The sequence below is a fragment of the Mugil cephalus genome, chromosome 1 (genome assembly GCF_022458985.1).
Source record: "Mugil cephalus isolate CIBA_MC_2020 chromosome 1, CIBA_Mcephalus_1.1, whole genome shotgun sequence".
Taxonomy (NCBI): Eukaryota; Metazoa; Chordata; class Actinopteri; order Mugiliformes; family Mugilidae; genus Mugil; species Mugil cephalus.
The window spans coordinates 29,271,963-29,292,704 of record NC_061770.1 but is presented as its reverse complement, the minus strand read 5'-3'; the positions used below and the strand labels follow the sequence as shown (position 1 = coordinate 29,292,704).

The window sequence follows — 20,742 nt, the reverse complement described above, 5'->3', positions numbered from 1 at the left end:
TTACCACTGACACATCCGTTGCCAAAATGTCACATCCTGTTTCTATAACGTCAAATAATAAACTAATACAAAACTTATCCTAAAACTTGGCACTTGAACATTCATCGGTGACCTATACTGCAGCCTCCAGCCACCAGGGGGAGCTCTGCTAGCTTTGGCTTCTCTTTAGAAGAGGAGCACTTCCATCTTTATACAGTCTATGGTTTGCTGTGATGGATGAACTCTCCCTTTGTTTATACAAAAAAGACTGGTTTTGAAGCTCAAGTGTTGCGCCTGACATGGTCGCCATTTTGGCCCCTCCTCCTGACTCCCAGGGAGTTAGACACTGAGGGTATAATGGTGCTGTATGAATAAAATAATATGTATGTATATATACATACACTTTCTAGCCAGTTCGTTAGGGTCCTCCAATAAAAACGTTTTTCTTGAAGTGCATGATGAAAAAAATCTACCTCCTCCTTTTTTTTTTGTCCTCACGGGTGATTCTTATAATAAATAAATTAATTAATAAAAAAAAACAAAAAAAAAACGCGCTAGGTAGATATAAGCGCGCCCCGCCCATATGTTTTCGGGGGCGGGGCGGAAAGGTCGGTGGGTGTGGTTTCTCCCTGTGTGTGAAACGTAGACAGTTTCGCCCTCACGGAAGAGAGCGGAGCCGAATCACCGCCACGGAATGAGTCAAGGACGGACCGGGACGTCACGTCAACATTTAGAGCCGCCACAAAAACCCAAACAATAGCAACAAACATAATAATATTTATAATAATAATCGTCAGGGGAGAAAAAAAAAGACGCGCACCAGGAAGAAGGAAGTGGAAACATTAAACGCAGCAAGTCGCCGGGGCGTCGGATAGAAATGGGACCGTTGTGTCGGTGCTCCTGATCCCAGCAGGGCAGCAGAGGAACCGGACTGAGCCACGGACCCGAACCGAACCACGGACCCGGACCGAGCAGCGGACCCGGACCCGACGCACGGAGCTCGGTCATGGACCACGTCGGCAACGGAGCGGCCGCAGAGGAGGAGGTGGGACCACCGCACATCACACTACTGTCATTTCCTCTCAGGATGAACCAAGATCACATTATATCACCTCCATCATTCTACCAGGATTCACTGTTTATATATTTATATAATTATATAATAATACAGCTTGTTTCCTGTAAATGTCTCATCATGCCAGCGTCTCTGAATCAGGACTCAAATGTAGCCTCCTCTCCAATAATCACATTTATTCATATTCATTAGATGGATCCAGTCTCCACCGTTCACAACAGACATGAACCTCTTCACCTTTATTCATGTAGCCGCATCACATCATCACCTGTTCTTCCTTTAAAAGTTCTTCCTTTTTGTCACAATATATCTTGTTAATCTAGATTCTTTTTTTAAACAATATCTTGAAAAATATTTTCACATTTTTTTCTTAAACATGTTTAACATATATGGAAAAAAGGGAATTATGTAAGAAATTGTTGAAAAAACATGAATATTATTTGACTTCCAAATACAAGTCATTTACATTTGTTTTCACAAGTGTTCCTGTTAAACTGGCAAGTGAGCTTAAATATACACGTATATAAAAAGACTCTTATTCATCTAGCGTCATCATCCTTATAAAATTTTTCTTTTTTTCAAAATATATCTTGAAAAAATTAGAATCTGTTTTTTTGCCAGTATCTTGAAATATTTTTGATATTTTACAAAAAATTGCCGCTTTAACATTTCATATATTTATATGGAAAAAGCTAATTATGTAAGAAAATGTTGACAACTCATGAATATTATTGGACCATTTTTATTATCTTATTTTACATTTCTTTTCACAAGTGTACCTAATAAACTGGCAAGTGAGTTTACCAATTGCTCCTGGTGAGATGAATAAAGTTGACTGAACCTGAATCTAAATATACAGGTATCTACAAAGATATAAAGGATTTCTTGTTCATGTAGCGGCATCATGTTCTTATGAAATTCTTCTTTTTGTCTAAATATATCTTGTAAATCTGGATTTTTTTGCCAGTATCTTGGAAATATTTTTGATATTTTACTAAAATCTGTGGCTTTAGCATTTCATATATTTATATAGTATTTATAATATTTAGCATTTTTATTGTTCATTTAGATTTCTTTTTAAAAGTGTACCTAACAAACTGGCAGGTAAGCTTAAATATGCCGGTATCTATAAAGATGAAAAAAAATTTTTACTTATGAAGCGGCATCATTTCTTCATCTGTTCCTATAAATTTATACTTTTCCCCAATATCTTAAACATTTTCGTATTTTTCTTAAAGTTCAGCTTTAATATTTCACATAAATGTATAAAACATAATGTCATTTAGAAGCAGCTCCGCTCTCTGCAAATTGATTTTACAAAAATCCCCCCCCAAAAAAATACACAAATTTTAGATGCAACTACATTAGAAAACATTTAAACATCAGTTTCTTTACCAAAAACAAAAACAAAGAAAAGAAACTGTCCATCCAGGAGGAACGTCTGTTTATTACTTAGCGTCTGTTTTGATATTATTTCATCGTATCTATATGAAGTTGGACTCTTTAGTTATTTGTAAATAACTCGTGACACCTATTGTCCATATGTATAAATCTACTGTATACCGTCGGTTTGTTGAGTTTGTGTTGCTATGGTGACCCATCAGTATCTCTATAACCCGTTGTCCATTGTCCTCAGCGCTGACTCTTCAATGACCTCACGATCATGTTTCTTCGTATACTCCAAAATAAAATTCCTCGCTGAGTTTTTGAGGAACGTCAGAAACATTTGTGTTGTGTTTCTGAAGCTAAGGATGTGTCTTTATATTCTTGTTGTGCTGATTTGTTTCTTAGGTTAACAAAGCAAAGGGTTATTTTTATTTATTTATTTGTTTATGTTTTTGATAAAGAGGCATGGAAACATCCAATAAAATCATAAAATGACCTAGCATTAAACTGTCCTCGAGGATGAGGATAAGTTTGGGTGTGTTTGCTGTGAATTTGTTGTGCATGTTGAGCTTGTAATCTGCTTTAAGTGGAGAGATAATATCTTGTGTAAACGACAGATCTGATTTCAGCCTTCTGCAACACAAACACAGAGGAAATGTATGGACTGATTCCTGAAAGTCTGAAATGTCCAGAATGTGGCGAGTTCTCTGGGCTGGTGCAGAGATGTGGATTAATCTTTAACCTAAATGCGTCTACTAAAGCTTAATCTTCCTGGGGGATCCGCCCTGGTTTATATTCTTCAGACTGGGAGTGCCCCGGTACAGTGAGAGTCTGGAAGAGATCCAAGTAAGGTGCAGCCAGAGGTTAGAAAGAGGGTATATGTTGGATCTCTTTGAGGTGGTGGAGGTTCTTTAGGAGCTGAAGCTCCCAACAAGGTCAACTGTTGGGTTTCTTGAAGAAGTTTCTTCCAGGTCTTCGGTTCTAACAGACTGGTGGGAGTTTGGTTTAAAGGGGAACATCGGTTGGGGTTGCCCAACTTTCTTGACAGACCTTACCTCTCAAGTAAGTTCAGTTGTTCTTTGTTACTCTCACAAGTTTGACTCCTCCCCAAATAGATAACGAAAGGGTTTGGTGACAAAGAAACACAAAGAATGATGATCATCTAGAGGTCATAGATGGAGTTTGTTTCAAAAAGGCCCCCTTACACTGGTAGCCAGGAAACCACCACAAATTTGGTCCAAAAGTTGACCAATGTCAACTTGGTTCTTGGTACCCAAGGTACTACCCGGTTGCTAGCACTCAGGTAGTAAGATGTTCAGATTGTCTTTCATTGGGTTTTATCAATTATTATCTGGAGTTGTCACTATCAGGGATGTATGATGTCCTACTGGAGCACATACAAGTTTGTTTCAAACAGTCCCCCTTAGCCAGGACAACTTTGGTCCAAAAGTCTCGTACTATCCGGTTGCTAGCGCTCAGCTCGGAAGGTGTTCAGATTGTCTTTCATTAGGTTTAATGAGGGTTCTACTGTCTTTGATCTTAAAGGAGGTCTTGAGTTGCTGTAGTTGCTTCAGGGCATTTGTTTTTGTCGGTATGGTTTGGTTTTATTCTTTCTTTTTTTTTTTTTTTTAATGGCCTTTCAGTTTATTCTAGTCGAGGTTTCAAGGTGCCGACATGGAATTTGTTTCCACACCGTCCCCAAACTAATTCGTCTAGATTTGTTGTGGTTCCCCCAGCGTGTTGCAGATATTCAGGTGGACGGTATGGGCTGATCATTATGTCGAGGCCGTCGTGAGTCACGCCTCACCAGGTCGTCTCCTCATCTGAGCTCACAAACCCTCCTCTGTCAACCCCCCCTTCAGTCTAACTCGTCTCGTTACACAGGAATTCAGCTGACTCCGGCTGAGCCCAGAGGAATGTCAGACAAACTGAGTGTACAAGAAACTTAGTGGATGGTTATCGCTGCTGCTGCTGCTCAGCGACCAAACAAAAAACACAAGAATGCAAAATTCTTGTCTGGTCTGAATACAGAAACACAATTCACCACATCCAGTGAAACTATGTATTCTTTGACTTTTGAACAGAAAGTCTCTGGAATGACTGGAACTCAAACAAGAATTAACACAGAAAAGCTGAACACAAGGGATTACGGTGCATTAATGTAGCACTAGGTCTGTCTTCAGTTCCACCTTTTATGAGAAGAAAATTACAATAATTAATTATCTTTATTTACATTGCACTTTTTAAATAAACATAAATAAAACAATAAAAGACAATTGAGATCTTAATTAAAAACTCAACTAAAACCCAGGAAAAGCTCTCAGATACCAGTATTAGCCTGATTTCCTCAGGTAGATCATTCCACAGACACATCATATATTAATTTACCTTATGTTTATTTAACCTTACCATTAATCTTTGGGTGAAATTTCACCTGATGTTTCTACATCTCACAATTTGATATAAACGTGGTTCTACTGCCCATAATTTCTGAAAAGAATTGTCCAACATATAGTCGAGAAGCAGTTGGCTAGAAATGTGTAACATAAAATGAGGTAGCTAGTCAAACAGACCAGGTAGGATGAAAGTTCCTTTATCAAGGGGAAGACAAATCAAGGGTTATATCCGGTAGATTGATTTAACTACTTCTTCACTGGTTCAGTATCTATGAGCAGGTTTTGGGGATTTTCTTGAGTTCCTGCTAAAATCCAAGGACAAATAAGTAACAGATTTATTTAAGTGAAGTTAGTTTCTCTGTGATCGGATACGTCTTAGATGTAAATGTACCTTTCAGTTCTAAGGTTTCTTGGGAACCTTTGAGGACCTTTACACTCGGCTCTGAGCCGACCAGATCGAAATGAGACACATTAAAACCCAGCGAATAACAACATCTATCAATATTTAATGGGAACTGAAGTGAGACCATGAGGTGGTGAATGCAGACTGTTGTGCTTCTGACTGAGTTGCCAGTTAATGGGATTATAGAGAAAACACAAAGAGGCGACTGTAACCAGACCCTCGGTACTTCCTGTTTCCTCTGCGGTGTCAAAGGTCAAGACTACACTAGTGGTGTCAAATAGAGGAACACAGGACGGGGTTTGTTCTTGTGAAATGTTCAGAGGTTCAAGGTTACGTGGGCCCTGGTGAGATACTGATATCTGAGATTACAAGGTAATCTTTGGTCCTTGATGTTGTTCATGTTCAGTCTTCTGGAGATTCTTGAACTACAGTATTGTTATTGAAGAGGTTTAATAAGTGGTGGAAATGATTATAAACCACATTCTAAATGTCCTTTTAGGTCCAGGTAAGGTGAGTCAATTTGATGACATAGCTACAGCGACAGCACAGACCCTACGTCCGGGGGGTCAAACTCATTTTAGTTCAAAGGCCTCATTCAGCCCAGTTTAATCTCAAGTGGGCCGGACCAGTAAGATAACAGTTTACTACAGTGTTCAGTCGACCTGTGATTTTATGGAAAACAGCTGAAAGAGAAGCAAGAAACTGGTTAAATTTCAGTTCAGTTTAGTTCATATTGTGTCAATAACACCACCAATTGTCTCAGGACGCTTTACGAAATCCAGCCGGAAACCTCCAGAGCAGCCTGAAGCCGACGGTGGCAAAGAAAAACTCCCTTAAACTGATCCACACAAACATTTGAAGGAGATATTTGAAAAGAGTCGTACAGATCCTGGTGAAAAAAATATCATCTTTTTCTGCAAATTGTTTCATTGCGGGTCTGAAAAAACAAGTCTGGATGTCCAAAATGATGCAAATCATTCATTTTTGAGTCTTAGTTCAAAATTAAAAGAAATGTGAGCTATGAACTTTAATCAGTTAACTTTAATCTGTGTGAACTGAACTTTGGAATTGGTTCTAGTTTACTTTGAACGTTCATCTCCCCAGAAATGTAACGCAAACCGCAAGAGCTGTGATTGGTCCTCTTGGTAGCAGTGTGTTTCCTCTTTAGTATCCACAATTTTTTTGTTCTGGGATCAATAAAGAATCTGTAACTGAGGAGGTTTGGAGATACAGGCATTTGTACGATTCATGTCCGGTGGAAGTTTTAGTCATTTTGTACATTTTCTAGATGTAGAAATAAGGATAACCTTTGCTCCAAGACTCTTAACCTTTCAATATTCCTCCGGGTGGTTTATGGGACAGCAGTATGTTTTTGAACCCAACAGAACTCTGGACACATTTGCGTTTGAGTGAATATTGCATGCAATATGTCAATATGCAATACTTTTTAACTGTGTGCCAACTTTGATTACTCAAGAACAAAACCACTTAGAGTGATTCTGACTTTTCTGAGTCTTTCAAAAGAGACCAAGACCACGAATGAGCTCCCAAATGTTCATCGAGAGCGTTCATTTTACTTTGGCTATGTGCCAAATAGACATTTTTACGAAAAGGCTGAAATGATAAGAGGTTGAAGGGCTTTTAAGGTTGATTAGATGGTTCAGAGAGTTCTTTGATAGGAAAAAAGGTTTGATCGAGCTCCGTGGATCATTGCGGTGTTGTCAGGGGATTCTTGAGTGGTTACACGTAGGTCCATGTGTATGTGTTCGCCTAGAATCACAATCTTGGTGCTTCAGTCCGGAGGCAACCTTGATCGGGTCCCAAACAGAGTCAACTATCAGCAGGTGTCTGTGGGAAGTGGGGGAGGAATGCAAGTGCGTCTCACTGCAGTGATCTTCAGGGGAGTTGTTGTTCCAGCAGCGGCCTTGTCCAAGGCCAGTGCTGTGTGAGGGCGCCAAAACCAGATAAGATTGGGATTGTTTGGTCCTGGTGCGAGTAAGCGCATTCTTTTGCACGACTACTCTGTTTGTCCATTCTGGCCTCTGAATCGTTCCATTTCCCTTTGCAAAGCTGAAAGCTTCTCCAAGATTTTATCCATGATGTTTTTTAGAGTATCCTAAGGGGTTTTAGAGCATCATAAGGAGGATTTGTTGTCAGTGAAGGAGGTTTTTATCCCTTTATAACTCCTGCATGCTGCCTGGAGAGTAGCTGGATTGTTTTTGTGTGTCTCTGGTAACAGGAGCCACTGTGTAGGTCTTGACTAATTGATTAGAAAGCTGTCACAAGAGAAGCTTTGACCTCCCCTCGTCTGTTACGACAGACTCTGGTCTGAGCTTCTGCTTTTTCCACGGCGCCTGTTTTCATCCAGCTACTACAAAACAAACAAAAAACAATAAGAAACACCAGGTTATTGTTTGATGTGGGAACAATAATCCTCATGAACGATCTTTTACCTTAAAGCTGTTGAGTGTCTCCACATAAGAGACTTAACACCAGTGTGAACGTTGACTGTTGTACCTCTCAGAAGTCTGCAGACCAGTGGCTTTTTTCGTCTCTTTGTGTAGTTTTGTGGCTGTTTGATGCGTCTTTGTGTTTTTCTGTGGATCTTCATTGATATTTTGTGTTTTGTGTTCAGTTTTTTGGTGTCTCTCTTTTTGTAGTCATTTTGCTTCTTTGATTTTGTGTTCACCTAATGTGTCATTAATGTGTCCTTTATCTTTTTTCCAGTTTGTTGTTGTTTTGTGGTCTATGTTTTCTATGTATTTGTGTTGCTTGTTTTTGTGTCTCTGTTGTGTTTTTGTTCATTCGTGTTTGACGTAACTTCATTCTTTCATTGTTGTTTTTTCATCTTTGTAGTTGTTTTACTTCGTTTTGTTGTTTTGTTTTGTATTCATCGTCATTTAATGTGTCTTGTATCGTTCTGGGTGTCTTTATTGGTATTTTACGCTCGTCTGCGGAAAATATGTTTGTTTCAAATTGCTTTGTATTTTTAGTTGTTTTTAGACTATTTTTAGTCATTTATTTATTTTAATGTAGTTTTGTGGTTATTTTACTTCTTTTTGTTGCTTATGTTTGTGTCTCTGTTGTGTTTTCGTTCATGTTTCTTCTTCTTCTTGTTTCACTCGTCTCAAGTTGCTTTAGGTTGTTTTGGTGTTATTTAGTTTCTTTATTTCTTCTTCTGTGTCTCTCCATTGATATTTTATGCTCATTTTAATGGATTTGACCTCTTTTTAGCTGCTTTATTTGTTCTTACTTAGTCGTGTGGTCAGTTTATGTCTCTTTGTGTTGTTCTTTTTGTTGTCTCTTTATTGATAATTTTGTGCGTATTTCTTTCTTTTTGTGGTTGCTTTTTGTCTCTTTGTAGTATTTCTAGTATTTTTAGTTATTAGTATTGTGTTGTGTTTGTTAACTTGTTGGACCGACCGACTGAACCGGGTTCAGTTTATATGAGAGAGAGAGAGAAAGTGTGAGAGCAGCCAGCGACCGTTTGGATTTATTATTTATTTGTACGGTATTGATGAGACTCGTCCTCGTGTCCATGTGTCCTCTCAGTCTGTCCACCTCATCGACTCTTTTATTCAGATTCTGTTTTAATGGTTCAGTGTGTAAAATGTTGTGGTTCTGTAGTTTTTATAGTTTTATGCCCTAATTTGTCTATTTTTTATTTTGTTCTCATTTTCCTTATTGATGCAGTTGTTTGGTGTCTCTTTTTTTTCCTCTGTTTCTTTTACTTTGTGAAATTGTTTTGTGTCTATGTTTCTTGTTGTTATGTCAGTTCTTTTGCCTTTGCCCTTTGTGTTGTTTTGTGTCTTTAGTTGCTTTATGTCTTTTTAGATGTCATTTTACATCTTTGTGGCTGTTTTAAGTCTCTCTGTATTTGTTTTTCTCATTGATACTTTACGCTCGTTTGTTCTTAGTGTGGTTATTTTGTGCCTCTCTATTTTTGCCTCTTTGTCGCCATGTTGTGTTTCTGTCTGGCTGGATTTTGTGTCTTTGTAGTGGTTTTCTGTCTCTTTTGTTTATCAAGCTATAATCCTTTTTGTGTTGCTCTCTGCTTGTTGTTTGCCTGTATTTTTTGTAGCTCTTTATTGTTGTAGCTATCGTCTCTTTTTCCATTTGTCCTTTTGTGGTAGTTTTTTGTTTGTCTGCGACTGTCTTATTTATTTTTGTAAAGGTTTTGTGACTGTGGTTGATTTTTTGTCTCTTAAATATTTTGTAGCTTTTTCTAGTGTGGTTGTGCTCCATTTTGTGCTTGTTTTATTGTTTGTGTTATTATTTGTGTGACTGTTGCAGTGTTTGGGGAGATTTTTTGTGTCTCTGGTTGCTTCAGGCCAAAAAAAAGTCAGTTATTGTCAGTTCTGACGTGTGCAACACTCATACAGGATTGAAACAGCAGCTAAACAAAATAATATAAACATGAAATGTGCAAATGTTGAGATTTAAAAAAGGTAAGAAAATTTCCTGTATATACAAAGTGGACTAAAAAGAAACATGACAAATGTACAAGTGGCTGGTGGAAGAGCTGTCATGTTGTCATGTTTTGTTGTGGTTATTTTGTGTCTCTTTGCAGCATTTCTGCCTCTTTTGTCTCATTTTGTGTTTCTATGCTGGTAGTTTTTGCATCTTTTAGGATTTTTTGTGTCTATTTGTATTTTTGGGGATTTCTTTATCAACAGTTTTGCGTTTATTTGTTTTACCCTTTTGCGTTGGAGTCTTTTGTCTTTTTGTGGATTTGTCACGTCTCCTCTCGCATCTTTGCCGTTTTCTTGGAAGGACGTGGCCAGAGACATAATCACGGTGTAAATACAGCTGCCTTTGGTATCATCTATATTTAGTTCCCGGACTGAGTCTATGTGGGTCAGAGCTGAGGTCTGGACCACAGAAGCTCGATGGCTGCAGCCTGCAGAGTTCAGAGAGACTGCAGCTGTACCCGGTTATGTAAGAAACCACCAGGCGGCTATTATTAGCTGCTACTGAGGCTGCACAGACACACACACACAGACACACACACGTGTTAGTTTATATAATGTTTGTTTGCGTTGTTGCATTTCCACCCTGAAGTTGTGAGGACCAAAAGCATCACATTGATTTTCGAGGACGTCCTGGACATGGATTTTTTCAGATGTAGGTTTGAAACTTGTTCAGGTTTGAACGTAAACACACAAAGATGAGTGTCTTTGTGTGTTTCTGTCAAGTCAACCCTGTCACTGTCAGGCTTCAAAAACAAAAATAAATGATAGAAAGACACACACCGCTCTGGCTTTTGGGGCCCTCAGCATTTTCAGAGTTAAAACCTTTGTAGTTATTTTTTTGTCCTTTTTGTCGTCTACTACTACTTTTTGTGTAGTTGTTTGGTGTCTCTCTGATTTTTTTTTTCAGGTTCTCTTATGCCTCTAGTTGCTTTATGTCCTTTTGTTGTCAATTTTTTTTTGCCTTTATTTTGTTTTGTGCCCGTTCTACTCCTCGGTGCAGTTGTTTGGTGTCTCTCTGATGTCTTTTTGAAGTTGTCTTGAAGTGTCTCTTTATGTCCTTTAGTTTTCACTTCTTTCGTATTTGCTTTACTTCTTCGTGTGTTTTTGGGGCTTTTTTCGTGTCTGTTTTCGTTCTTTCTTTGTTCCGCAGCGCAGCGGTTTAGTTTCTCTTTGGGCTCCTTTTTTGAGTCTTCCCGCAAGGTGCCTTGTGTGTTTTATGTTGCTACTTTGTGTTTATTCTCAGAATCAAACTTGCGCTGAAGACGGAAACACAAGTCTGCGTGGTTTATTTTTAGCATCAGCAGCCTCCGCTTCCTGTGCAGTTCCCCCTCGCGGCCACTAGGCTGCGTTTCCTGCAGCGCGGAGGCGAATAAAAACCCAAACGTCTCGGTTTCGGTCCATGAGGAACCGAGACGACGACGGCTCCATCATGAAACCAGGAAACTGTGGAATCTAACCGGAGGTTGTGTTTGTATGTGTGTTTCAGGACTGTTTTGAAGATGCCTTCGACCGAATACCTGCGTGAGTTCACACACACACACACACACACACACACACACACACACACACACACACACACACACTCTGCCTCTCACATCAGGTTTGTCTGAGTGTCGCTCACAGTGAGAGTGAGGAGTTGATCATCACTTCCTGATCACTTCCTGTCTCCGGCATCTCTTTCACTTTTAGTCACTTCCTGTGTTGATTACTGTGTGTGTGTGTGTGTGTGTGTGTGTGTGTGTGTGTGTGTGTGTCATGTGTGTGTGTGTGTGTGTGTTGTGCGTACAGGGCTTGTCAGATGGACCTGCAGACCGCCATCCAGGAGACTCAGTGCGCTCTAAACCTGGTGCTCAACAACAAGTTCTCCGAAGCTCTGGACCTCCTGAAACCATGGTAACCATAGCAACACAACTCCCATTTTGTATGTGTGTTTGTGTTTGTGTGTGTGTGTGTGTGCGATGAAGCAGAAAACGCTGCAGCGTGTGCTGTTATTGGCATTGCTTATCAGTATTTGTGGTTTCTTATTGTTGTTGTTGTTGTTTCTGCTTGTTCTAGTTTCGGAGTTTTGTGTGTTTTTGTGGTTGTTTTGTGGGTCTTTCCTGTCTCTTTGTTACCATTTTGATTCTTCCGGGACTCTGATGTCTACGTACTTTGTTTGTTGCGTTTTTTGTCATTTTGGTTTCTGTCCCTCTTATTTCCTCTTTTCTGTGGCTCTTTATTGTTGTTGTGGTGTCTGTTGTTGATTTCGTTGTGCGTTTGTCGTCATTTTGATTCTTTTTGTCCCTGTTTTATTTTTCTTTTGGAATTTTGTTTTGTGTTGTTTTGTGTTTCCAATAGATTTTTGTCATGATTGTGGTTCTTTTTGTTTATTTATAGTCATTTAATGGCTGTCTTACGTCTCTTTTGTGTGTCTGTTGTGATTTTGTGCAAATTTGTAGTTGTTTTATTAATTGTGCAGTTGTGTGTTAGGGGTTGTTTTGCCGTCTCTAGTTGTTTTATGCCATTTTGGGGTCATTTTTTCTTCTTGTCATTTATATGTTGTTACCTTGTGCCGGTTTTGTGTCTCTTTGTGTTGTTGTGGCTCTTTATTGTTGTTTTGTGTCTGTTGTTGCTTTCTTTGTGTCTTTGTCGTCATTCTGAGTCTTTCTGTCGCTGTTTTTTTTTATCCTTTTTTGGATATTGATGTTTTTGCATCTTTGTGGTCGTTTTTTTTTTCATGTTCTTGTCATTTTGTTGTTGTTGTGTTGTGCTGGCTTTGTGTCTCTTTGTAATGACGTTCTCATGTGTGCAGGTGGAAGGACAGCATGTACCACGCTCTGGGCTACAGCAGCATCCTGGTAATGCAGGCAGCCATGACCTTCGAGCACAGAGACATCCAGGCCGCCATGGCGACCATCAAGGAGGCGTTACACACCTGTCAGAGGTGAGACACTTGTTCACGTTGTGTAGGGGGGAGACACTCGTTGTGTAGGGGTGACAAGTTGAAGGTGTCGACTGTTAGGTGTGACTCTCGGACTCTCTGTTCAGGTTCAGGAAGAGGAATTCGATGGTTGGGTCTCTGTCCAGTCTCATCAGTAAACAGTCCAACCTGCAGGAAGGTACGTGAGCACAAGCCCCGCCCCCTCAGCCTGTGATTGACAGCTGAGCTCAACAGGAAGTGACCGGGTGTTGCTGACGTTGTTGTGTTTTCAGAGGAGATGCACGCGGAGATCTGCTACGCTGAGTGTCTGTTGCAGAAAGCTACGCTAACGTTTGTACAGGTGAGAGCTGCTACCTGTCTGACTGTTTACCTGGCTGACTGTTTACCTGTCTGTCTTTTTACCTGTCTGACTATCAACCTGTCTGAATGTTCACCTGTCTATTTGACTGACTGTTTACCTGTCTGACTGTCTACCTGTTTACCTGTCTACCTGTTTACCTGGCTGACTGATTACCTGTCTGACTGTTTACCTGTCTGACTGTTTACTTGTCTGACTGTTTACCTGTCTGACTGTCTACCTGTTTACCTGTCTGACTGTTCACCTGTCTGACTGTTTACCTGTTCACCTGTCTGACTGTTTACCTGTCTGACTGTCTACCTGTTTACCTGTCTGACTGTTTACCTGTCTGACTGTCTACCTGTCCGACTGTTTTCCAGGATGAGAACATGATCAGTTTTATAAAAGGAGGAATCAAGATCCGAACAAGTTACCAGATTTACAAGTGAGTCAATAGATTGACAGAATAGATCTCAGTAGAAATGTGATGGTGACATCACGCTTCCTCTCATCCAATAGGGATTGTCAGAACGTTCTGAATGTCACTCAGGAGCAGGCCAGCCAATCAGATTCCTTCAGACAGTTTGAGGGCGGAGTCAAGCTGGGCATTGGATCCTTCAACCTGGTGAGTTGTATTTATATGTATGTATATATAATATATATGTGGTAATAGATTCGTATTATTATTTTTATATATATATAGGAGGATATCGTCAGCATATTGACACATCGTAGCTCCAGGTGCAGAATAAATGACTCGTATTACTTGATGTTTCCCTATAAAATGACTTTTGATTTTCTCTTCCAGATGTTGTCTCTCCTTCCTCAGAGGATTTTGAGGTTGCTGGAGTTTATTGGATTCTCAGGAAACAGGGTGAGTGCAGCTTCAGGTTTTAAAATGACGACCTGATTAAATACAGAATTAAATAAGAAACCCGTGTGTCTGCAGGGTTTTGGTTTGTCTCAGCTGAGAGAAGGAGCTTCCAGCCACAGTCTACGCTCCATCCTCTGTGCTCTGACTCTACTCTTCTACCACACTTATGTTTCATTGATACTGGGTAGGAGGAGTCACACCGTTATCACCGTAGATTAAAAACCTCCACCGCAGATCTGCTGAATGATTAATGAATGTTGTTTCTTTGCTAAGGAACTGGGGAGGGGAACCTGGTGGAGGCTGAAGCTCTGCTGGAGCCGTACCAACACAAATACCCTAAAGTAAGTCAACCTCAAACACAACTACACAACAGTTGTGGTCTGAAACAAAGAAAGATTTGTTTGAAATGTTTTTTTTTTTTGTTTGTTTTTCTGTCAGGGCTCCATTATTCTCTTCTACACTGCTCGCATCGCCACACTGAGAGGACACTTTGAGAAGGTTTGTGAATTTATACTGTGCTACCAAATAAAAACATTTCCAAAGTCCGTTAAAAAAACATGTCACTATTCAATGTCTGCTTTAAAGATTGATAAAAAAAAAGAAAAAAAAGTTCATCACAATTTTCTAAAATATATGAATTAAGAATTTTCCAATTTTCTTTTTTAAATTATATCTACAGGCTTGGAAAAATTATTTTACTCTCCAGAAAGATCATTCTTATTATGAAATTTAAATACTTTGTTGAACTTTCCATACTTTTATTTTTTTCATATTATTCGCTTATTGGAAAATATTTTCATTTTCCAAACATCCCCTTTGTGAAATGTGAAGGGAAGTATAAGAAATAAAAGATCAAATAAAATAATAAAATATCAAATAAATAAAAAATAATAGGTCAAATTAAAGATCAAATACAAAAAAATTATTGAAATAAATACATTTCGACTAAAAGAAACCAAATATAAAATAAAACACATAAAAGATTAAAAAATTATTTATTTATTTAATTATTAAAATATCAAATAAACAATTAATGATAAGATAATTGAAATTAGCAATTACAGTCAATTTTTTCCCTTAATTTATTTTAATTTAAATTAAGAAATAAAAATCTAATGAATAAATTATTTAAGTATCAAATAAACAATAACAATGAAATACAAGAAAAATAAGTATAAGTGTAAATACATATAAATAGTACTAAATAAAAGACACAATATTAAAAAGTGTAATAAAAGTTCAAATAAATTATCAAATTAAAGAATAAGATATCAAATAAAATAAAATTCTGATGTATCCTACTTTATTTTATTATTATTATTTTTATTAATATTAATTGTAATAATAATACGTTTTATTTGTGGGCACCTATCAAACACTCAATGTCACCTTACATATAAAACAATATAAGAATAAAACCTACAATGGGGTACCATTAAAGCAGTTTAAAGTACATAACAACGTGTGGGTTAGGTGGATGAAACTGTTTTAAAAAGATGAGTTTTGAGTCTGGATTTGAAACGTGTCGTAGAGTCTAATGTTGTGACTGATCCAGAGAGACTGAAAGCTCTGGATAATAATGATGATGTGGTGTGCTGTCAGGCCCGGGCCAGGTACGAGGAGTGTATCAGCAGTCAGCAGGAGTGGAAGCAGATCCACCACCTGTGTTACTGGGAGCTGATGTGGACTCACTCCTACCAGCAGGAGTGGCAGCAGGCCTACCACTACGCCGACCTTCTTTGCAAGGAGAGCCGCTGGTCCAAGGCAAGTTAACAGTACAACCAGAGAGCATGCACTGATTGGGTTTACGTCAAATAGTTTACAGACATTTTTATTGTCTTTTGTGGCGTCTATCCACACAATTCTCCATCATGTGGGCACCACATGGTGACTGGACTGACAGAATCTGAGCCTCAGTTTCATACTATGAAATGTCTGTTCTCTCCATCTAATACAGCCATCTTGAGTGAAAGTTAGCTTAGCATTGATATGTACCATGCGTTGGAGCCAACTTTCCCTGGGGAGTTACATGGGAGAACAACATGGGGGAAGTATCAATACTCATCTGGATTGTATAATGTGCACAATGGTAGAATTTAATGATGGATAATATGTCCAAAGGTTGAATTGTGTGTCTGTTGTTGTATTTTGGAGCCTGATTCCCCTTTTGTCTTTTAAGGTGACCTCCAATCACTCTAGGGTTTCATATCTAAAACAAAAATACAACCAAGAAAATTAAATCTTTGTACCATCTCTCTGTGTGTAGGCTATCTATGTTTACCAAAAGGCGGCCATATTGAGCATGATGTCAGAAGAAGAGGTGAAGAAGACCGGGGAGGACATTGCAGACCTCTTTAAGTGAGTCTGAAATGAGGCCATCATGGTTTATATCTAAAAAAGTCTTTTTTAAAAAAAAGCAACTGTATTTGATGAGTTTTTTGAGAAAATTAAAATTTCCTGGTTGTTTACAGAAACAAGTCCATTTAGTTTCTGATGATTTAAACCTCAAACTTCCCTCTAGTACTTTAGATCTGAAGAAGCTGAAATGAAGCGTCTTCTCAAAAAACTCAACAAGTCCTGTCGTCTTTTTAAATGTTTTTTTTGGATATCTGTTTCATTTTCCAAAGACATTAACCTCTGTTTCAGACTTGTTCCTGTTTTTTATTTCGACTGTGAAACATTTCTAAGTGTATTTGTGTTTCCAGGCAGGTGGAGGGGTTGAAACAGCGTCTGGCAGGGAAGTCGATCCCCACTGAGAAGTTCGCAGTGAGGAAGTCCAGACGCTACAAAGCTGCCCACCCCATCCCGCTGGTCATCCCTGCTCTGGTATATCGCAAATCCTGCAAACATGCTCTAGCCAGTGTGCTAGTATGCTAACATGAAATCACTCGTTTGAAGCTTGGGAACCTGAAGAGTTCTGTTTGCGTCTCTGTAGGAGATGATGTACGTCTGGAACGGTTTCACCATCGTCGGGAAGCGAGCGGACTCCACCGAGGCCCTGCTGGTTACCATAGAGACAGCCGAAGAGCAGCTTCGCAACGACCCTAGTGAGCTAATGCTAGTTAGCGCTGTTTAATGCCTTAGAGAGTGAAACAGGAGTTCCACAGGGTTCTGTCCTGGCCCCACTACTCATCGTGCAGTTCCTCATTTAGTTCATGTACCTAATGTTTTATAAGTGTGTGTAAAAGTTAACAAGCTAAATTTGTTCAGTGTATTATTAAATCTGGTGATAAACTCAAGGCTTATTTTAGCATTTAGACTACAGAATCAAAACACTGTGCAGGAAAAGATGTTTTATTATTGTATATTGTAAACATATATAACTCTATATTTGTTTTATATGGAAAACTTGGTCTTTGTAGATCATTTTACAAACAAAACACTTTTTTTAAATGATTTTTTCATCAAACATGGGGCAGTTATTCATCAACTTCTTCTTTAAAGCCACATTGTGACCTATATTATATATTAAGACGAAGTCTCAGGCAAATATTTACCCCGAAATTTACCAACTAGACAGACCTGCTGCTGCGTCTGGAGCTTTCACAGCAAAGTTCATATTTATAATTAGTTAGTATTTTTCATTTAATGTCATTTTAAGGGGTTTAAGAAGTGATATCTGGTGACATGATGTTATATTGAGTTCTGATATCATATAAATTTATATACAAAGTTCTGACTGGGCGCCTCTCATTCAGATCCGTCCGAGTTCCATCCAGATGACAGCTGTCTGGTCCAGATGTTGAAGGGCCTCTGTCTGAAAAACCTGGGCAGGTTACTGCAAGCAGAGCTCTGCTTCACACAGGTCCTCTCCAGGTAAACGCAAATAAAAACACAAAGTAAAAAAACGTCCCTCTGGCCACTTCTAATGTTCATGTTGTGATTGTGAGTGTGACATGAGATCGTATCTGCTTTTCTTTCAGTGAGAGTCGCATCAGATACGATCACTACTTGATTCCCTTCACTCTCTATGAGCTGGGTTTGTTGTATAAACAACAGGGAGACTTCAACAAGGCCACTGCGTACATCGAGAATGCCAAGTAAGTTCCACGAGTATTGAGTATACATGAGAGTACGCCTGAGAATACACCTGAGAATATACCTGAGAATACACCTGAGAATATACCTGAGAAATTACCTGTGAATACACCTGAGAATATACCAGTGAATACACCTGTGAATATACCTGAGGATACACGTGAGAATATACGCCAGAAATTACCTGAGAATATACCTGAGAATACACCTGAGAATATACCTGAGAAATTACCTGTGAATACACCTGAGAATATATCAGTGAAAACACCTGTGAATATACCCTGAGAATTAATATAGGTATATATCTAACAATATACCTGAGAGTACATCTGAGAATATACCTGAGGATACACGTGAAAATATACCTCAGAAATGTCCTGAGAATATACCTGAGAATACACCTTAGAATAAACCTAACAATAAACTTGAGAATGAAACTGAGAAATTACCTGAGAATATACCTGGAAATATACCTAACAATACAGTACACCTGAGAATAAACATGAAAATATACTTGAGAATAAATATGAGTGTATACCTGAGAATACACCTGAGAATACACCTGAGAATACACTTGAGAATAAACTTGAGAATAAAACTGAGAAATATACCTGAGAATATACCTGAAAATACATCTTTATACACTGACTATGCTGCAACGTACCATTAGAGAAACCTATTTAACACCTTCATACACTGCGACTTATTTAGCTTCATATATCTCCTTCAATGCCTCTTCATTATTAAATTAAATAAATAATGAATATATCATAAATATTCAGTACTGTAGTGTAGTAATAGGTATATAGAGGCTTATTCGTTTTTATGCAATTTATTTAGGCGATTAATGTGTATGAAATGACATATGAAAGTATTCATAAGTTTACCAAGGCATGTCTGTATTTACCGTCACATATTATCCAGCTGGTAGTTGTGTTTGTCTGGAGCCAGTAGCTCCACCCCCTCAGGAATGTTAGCAATGTTCTGATGCTAATGACATGTGAAAAAACTGGTTTAGACGTTAAACACCAGAGGACAGAAACCATAAAGATTTACTGTGCACCCCCCCATCAGGACGAACTACAAGGACTACTCCATGGAGTCCAGATTACACTTCAGGATCCACGCCGCCCTCAACAGCCTCAAAGGGTCCCCCGTTGGCACCCCGTAAAACCGAGACCAGCCCAGACTGTTCAGCTGGAGTGAATGAGGAAGTTATCTTGTTATTTTTTATTTAGTTATGTAGTTCCTTCAGCATTTTCAAAGATTTTCAAAGATCATGTCCATTCTTCTCAAACAGCATCGGGCTTCCCATCATGTAAAGGCTGTGGTTGGTTTGGTTTCCAGGTGTCAGATTCCTCAGTGAAGGTTTGTTTACTGGGAGATAAATGGAGGGTGGAGTGGTGCAACACCTGATAATAGAAAAGCACAAAGAAGGAAAAAGCCGTTTGCTCCTCAGAACACTAGAGGGAAGCAGTCGATTAAGAAGCACCCTAAAATAAACCTTTTACTGTCGAATAACTGACACCTGCAAAAACAAAAACAGGAGTTCACAGAGTTCAGGTTGCAAGAATAAAGCTCGTATGAGTTCACTCAGCAGGGACACGGTGCATTAACGCTTTACACTTCCTTTACTTTGCCTTTTAGTTTCTCTTTTTATTTCCTAATAGTAATAATGCATTAATTGCCACATGTGCACACGTAATCACAGCCTTCATCACCGACCGTGGCTTATTACAAACAGTAATATTCACAACACACACTCGCGACTGCAAACGCACACTTTTGGCAGCAATAGAAAAGAGTTTGTGCTGTTGTTGTTTGTGCATTCATTGTCTCGGTCCGTGTTGAAGTTTAATTCCTCTCTAATGCAGAGCAGGTTCTGAGGCAGTAATTTTCTCTCTGAGTGAAAGAAGAACGCGTTTAGAACAATAGTTGTGAGTCTTTACGTCCGGCCCAATGATCAACGCTGAAACATGAACGTTGCGTTAAAAAGGTTGACCTCCAGTACAGCTCCTGTAAATGTTGCTCAACGGTGCCAAAAAAAAAAAAAAAAGCTGGTTAGGGTCCATAGATCATGTCCACCAGTGTCTGTCTCCACTCGGACCAGCTCATTGATTCACAAATCTCCATAATGGATGGTACAAGCAAACAAGAGGAGCTGGACTCTAGGAACGCTGTTGCTAGGCAACCGTTGGCATCTAACCACCAGATAACTTGTAGAGGCAGATATTACTAAATTCCAATATATTATCTACATTAGACACATTATTAACAACAAAAATTCCACTTTTTTGAAATTCAGACGGCAGCATTGACACATTTGAATAAATCTGACAATATACTTTTATAACAGACCTGTAGAGTTTCTGCTAGAAGGTCCAGTTCTCCTCATTTCAGCTTGTTGCTTGGGTAATATTATCACTCGGGTCTTTTGATGCTCCAAACATTTTATTTTACTTTTCCAATCGCTACATTTTTGAAACCGATTCTTAAAAATTGCAGTTGTTTGATTAATCATCACCATTTGAATTTAAGAGGCAAGCTAAGTGCTAACCCAATAACTTTTGTTAAACACTAGTTTACTCCAAATTGAGCTTTGCAGATTTGCTAAACCAACTATAACCGGTTGGACATACGGCAGCGTTTAGCCTCCAGGAAGAACAAATCCAATCAGATGTTGACGTTTTCCTTCATTTCTAGTAGCGCTTTGCTACGTGTCCTAGCACTTGACTATTTGCTGACACGTCTTTACTCGTTGATAGAGCTGCCTTCCAGGTGGTTAGGACATGATTTAAGTCATGGGAACACCACTGCTAGGCAACTGAGGCCACCAAAGCTTAGAGTTAGCATGCTAACAAC

At 38.9% G+C, this 20,742-nt stretch overlaps 1 protein-coding gene across 1 annotated transcript in view; it reads left to right on the top strand.

Annotated features, from left to right (window-relative positions):
• The first annotated feature begins 549 nt into the window (after nt 1-549).
• Nucleotides 550-20,742, top strand: part of LOC125009076 (tetratricopeptide repeat protein 39B) — a 22,350-nt gene continuing 2,157 nt past the window's right edge. Inside the window, exons 1-19 of the mRNA XM_047586651.1 lie at nt 550-1,024; nt 11,198-11,232; nt 11,500-11,604; nt 12,503-12,634; nt 12,739-12,809; nt 12,904-12,971; nt 13,349-13,413; nt 13,488-13,593; nt 13,777-13,842; nt 13,918-14,026; nt 14,116-14,183; nt 14,281-14,340; nt 15,445-15,606; nt 16,109-16,200; nt 16,548-16,668; nt 16,778-16,889; nt 17,541-17,658; nt 17,766-17,882; nt 18,955-20,742. The exon at nt 18,955-20,742 is cut by the window's right edge and continues 2,157 nt beyond it. Coding sequence (XP_047442607.1) covers nt 986-1,024; nt 11,198-11,232; nt 11,500-11,604; nt 12,503-12,634; nt 12,739-12,809; nt 12,904-12,971; nt 13,349-13,413; nt 13,488-13,593; nt 13,777-13,842; nt 13,918-14,026; nt 14,116-14,183; nt 14,281-14,340; nt 15,445-15,606; nt 16,109-16,200; nt 16,548-16,668; nt 16,778-16,889; nt 17,541-17,658; nt 17,766-17,882; nt 18,955-19,051 — 1,743 coding nt within the window. The 5' untranslated portion in view covers nt 550-985 and the 3' untranslated portion in view covers nt 19,052-20,742. The remainder of the gene's footprint in view (nt 1,025-11,197; nt 11,233-11,499; nt 11,605-12,502; nt 12,635-12,738; nt 12,810-12,903; nt 12,972-13,348; nt 13,414-13,487; nt 13,594-13,776; nt 13,843-13,917; nt 14,027-14,115; nt 14,184-14,280; nt 14,341-15,444; nt 15,607-16,108; nt 16,201-16,547; nt 16,669-16,777; nt 16,890-17,540; nt 17,659-17,765; nt 17,883-18,954) is intronic.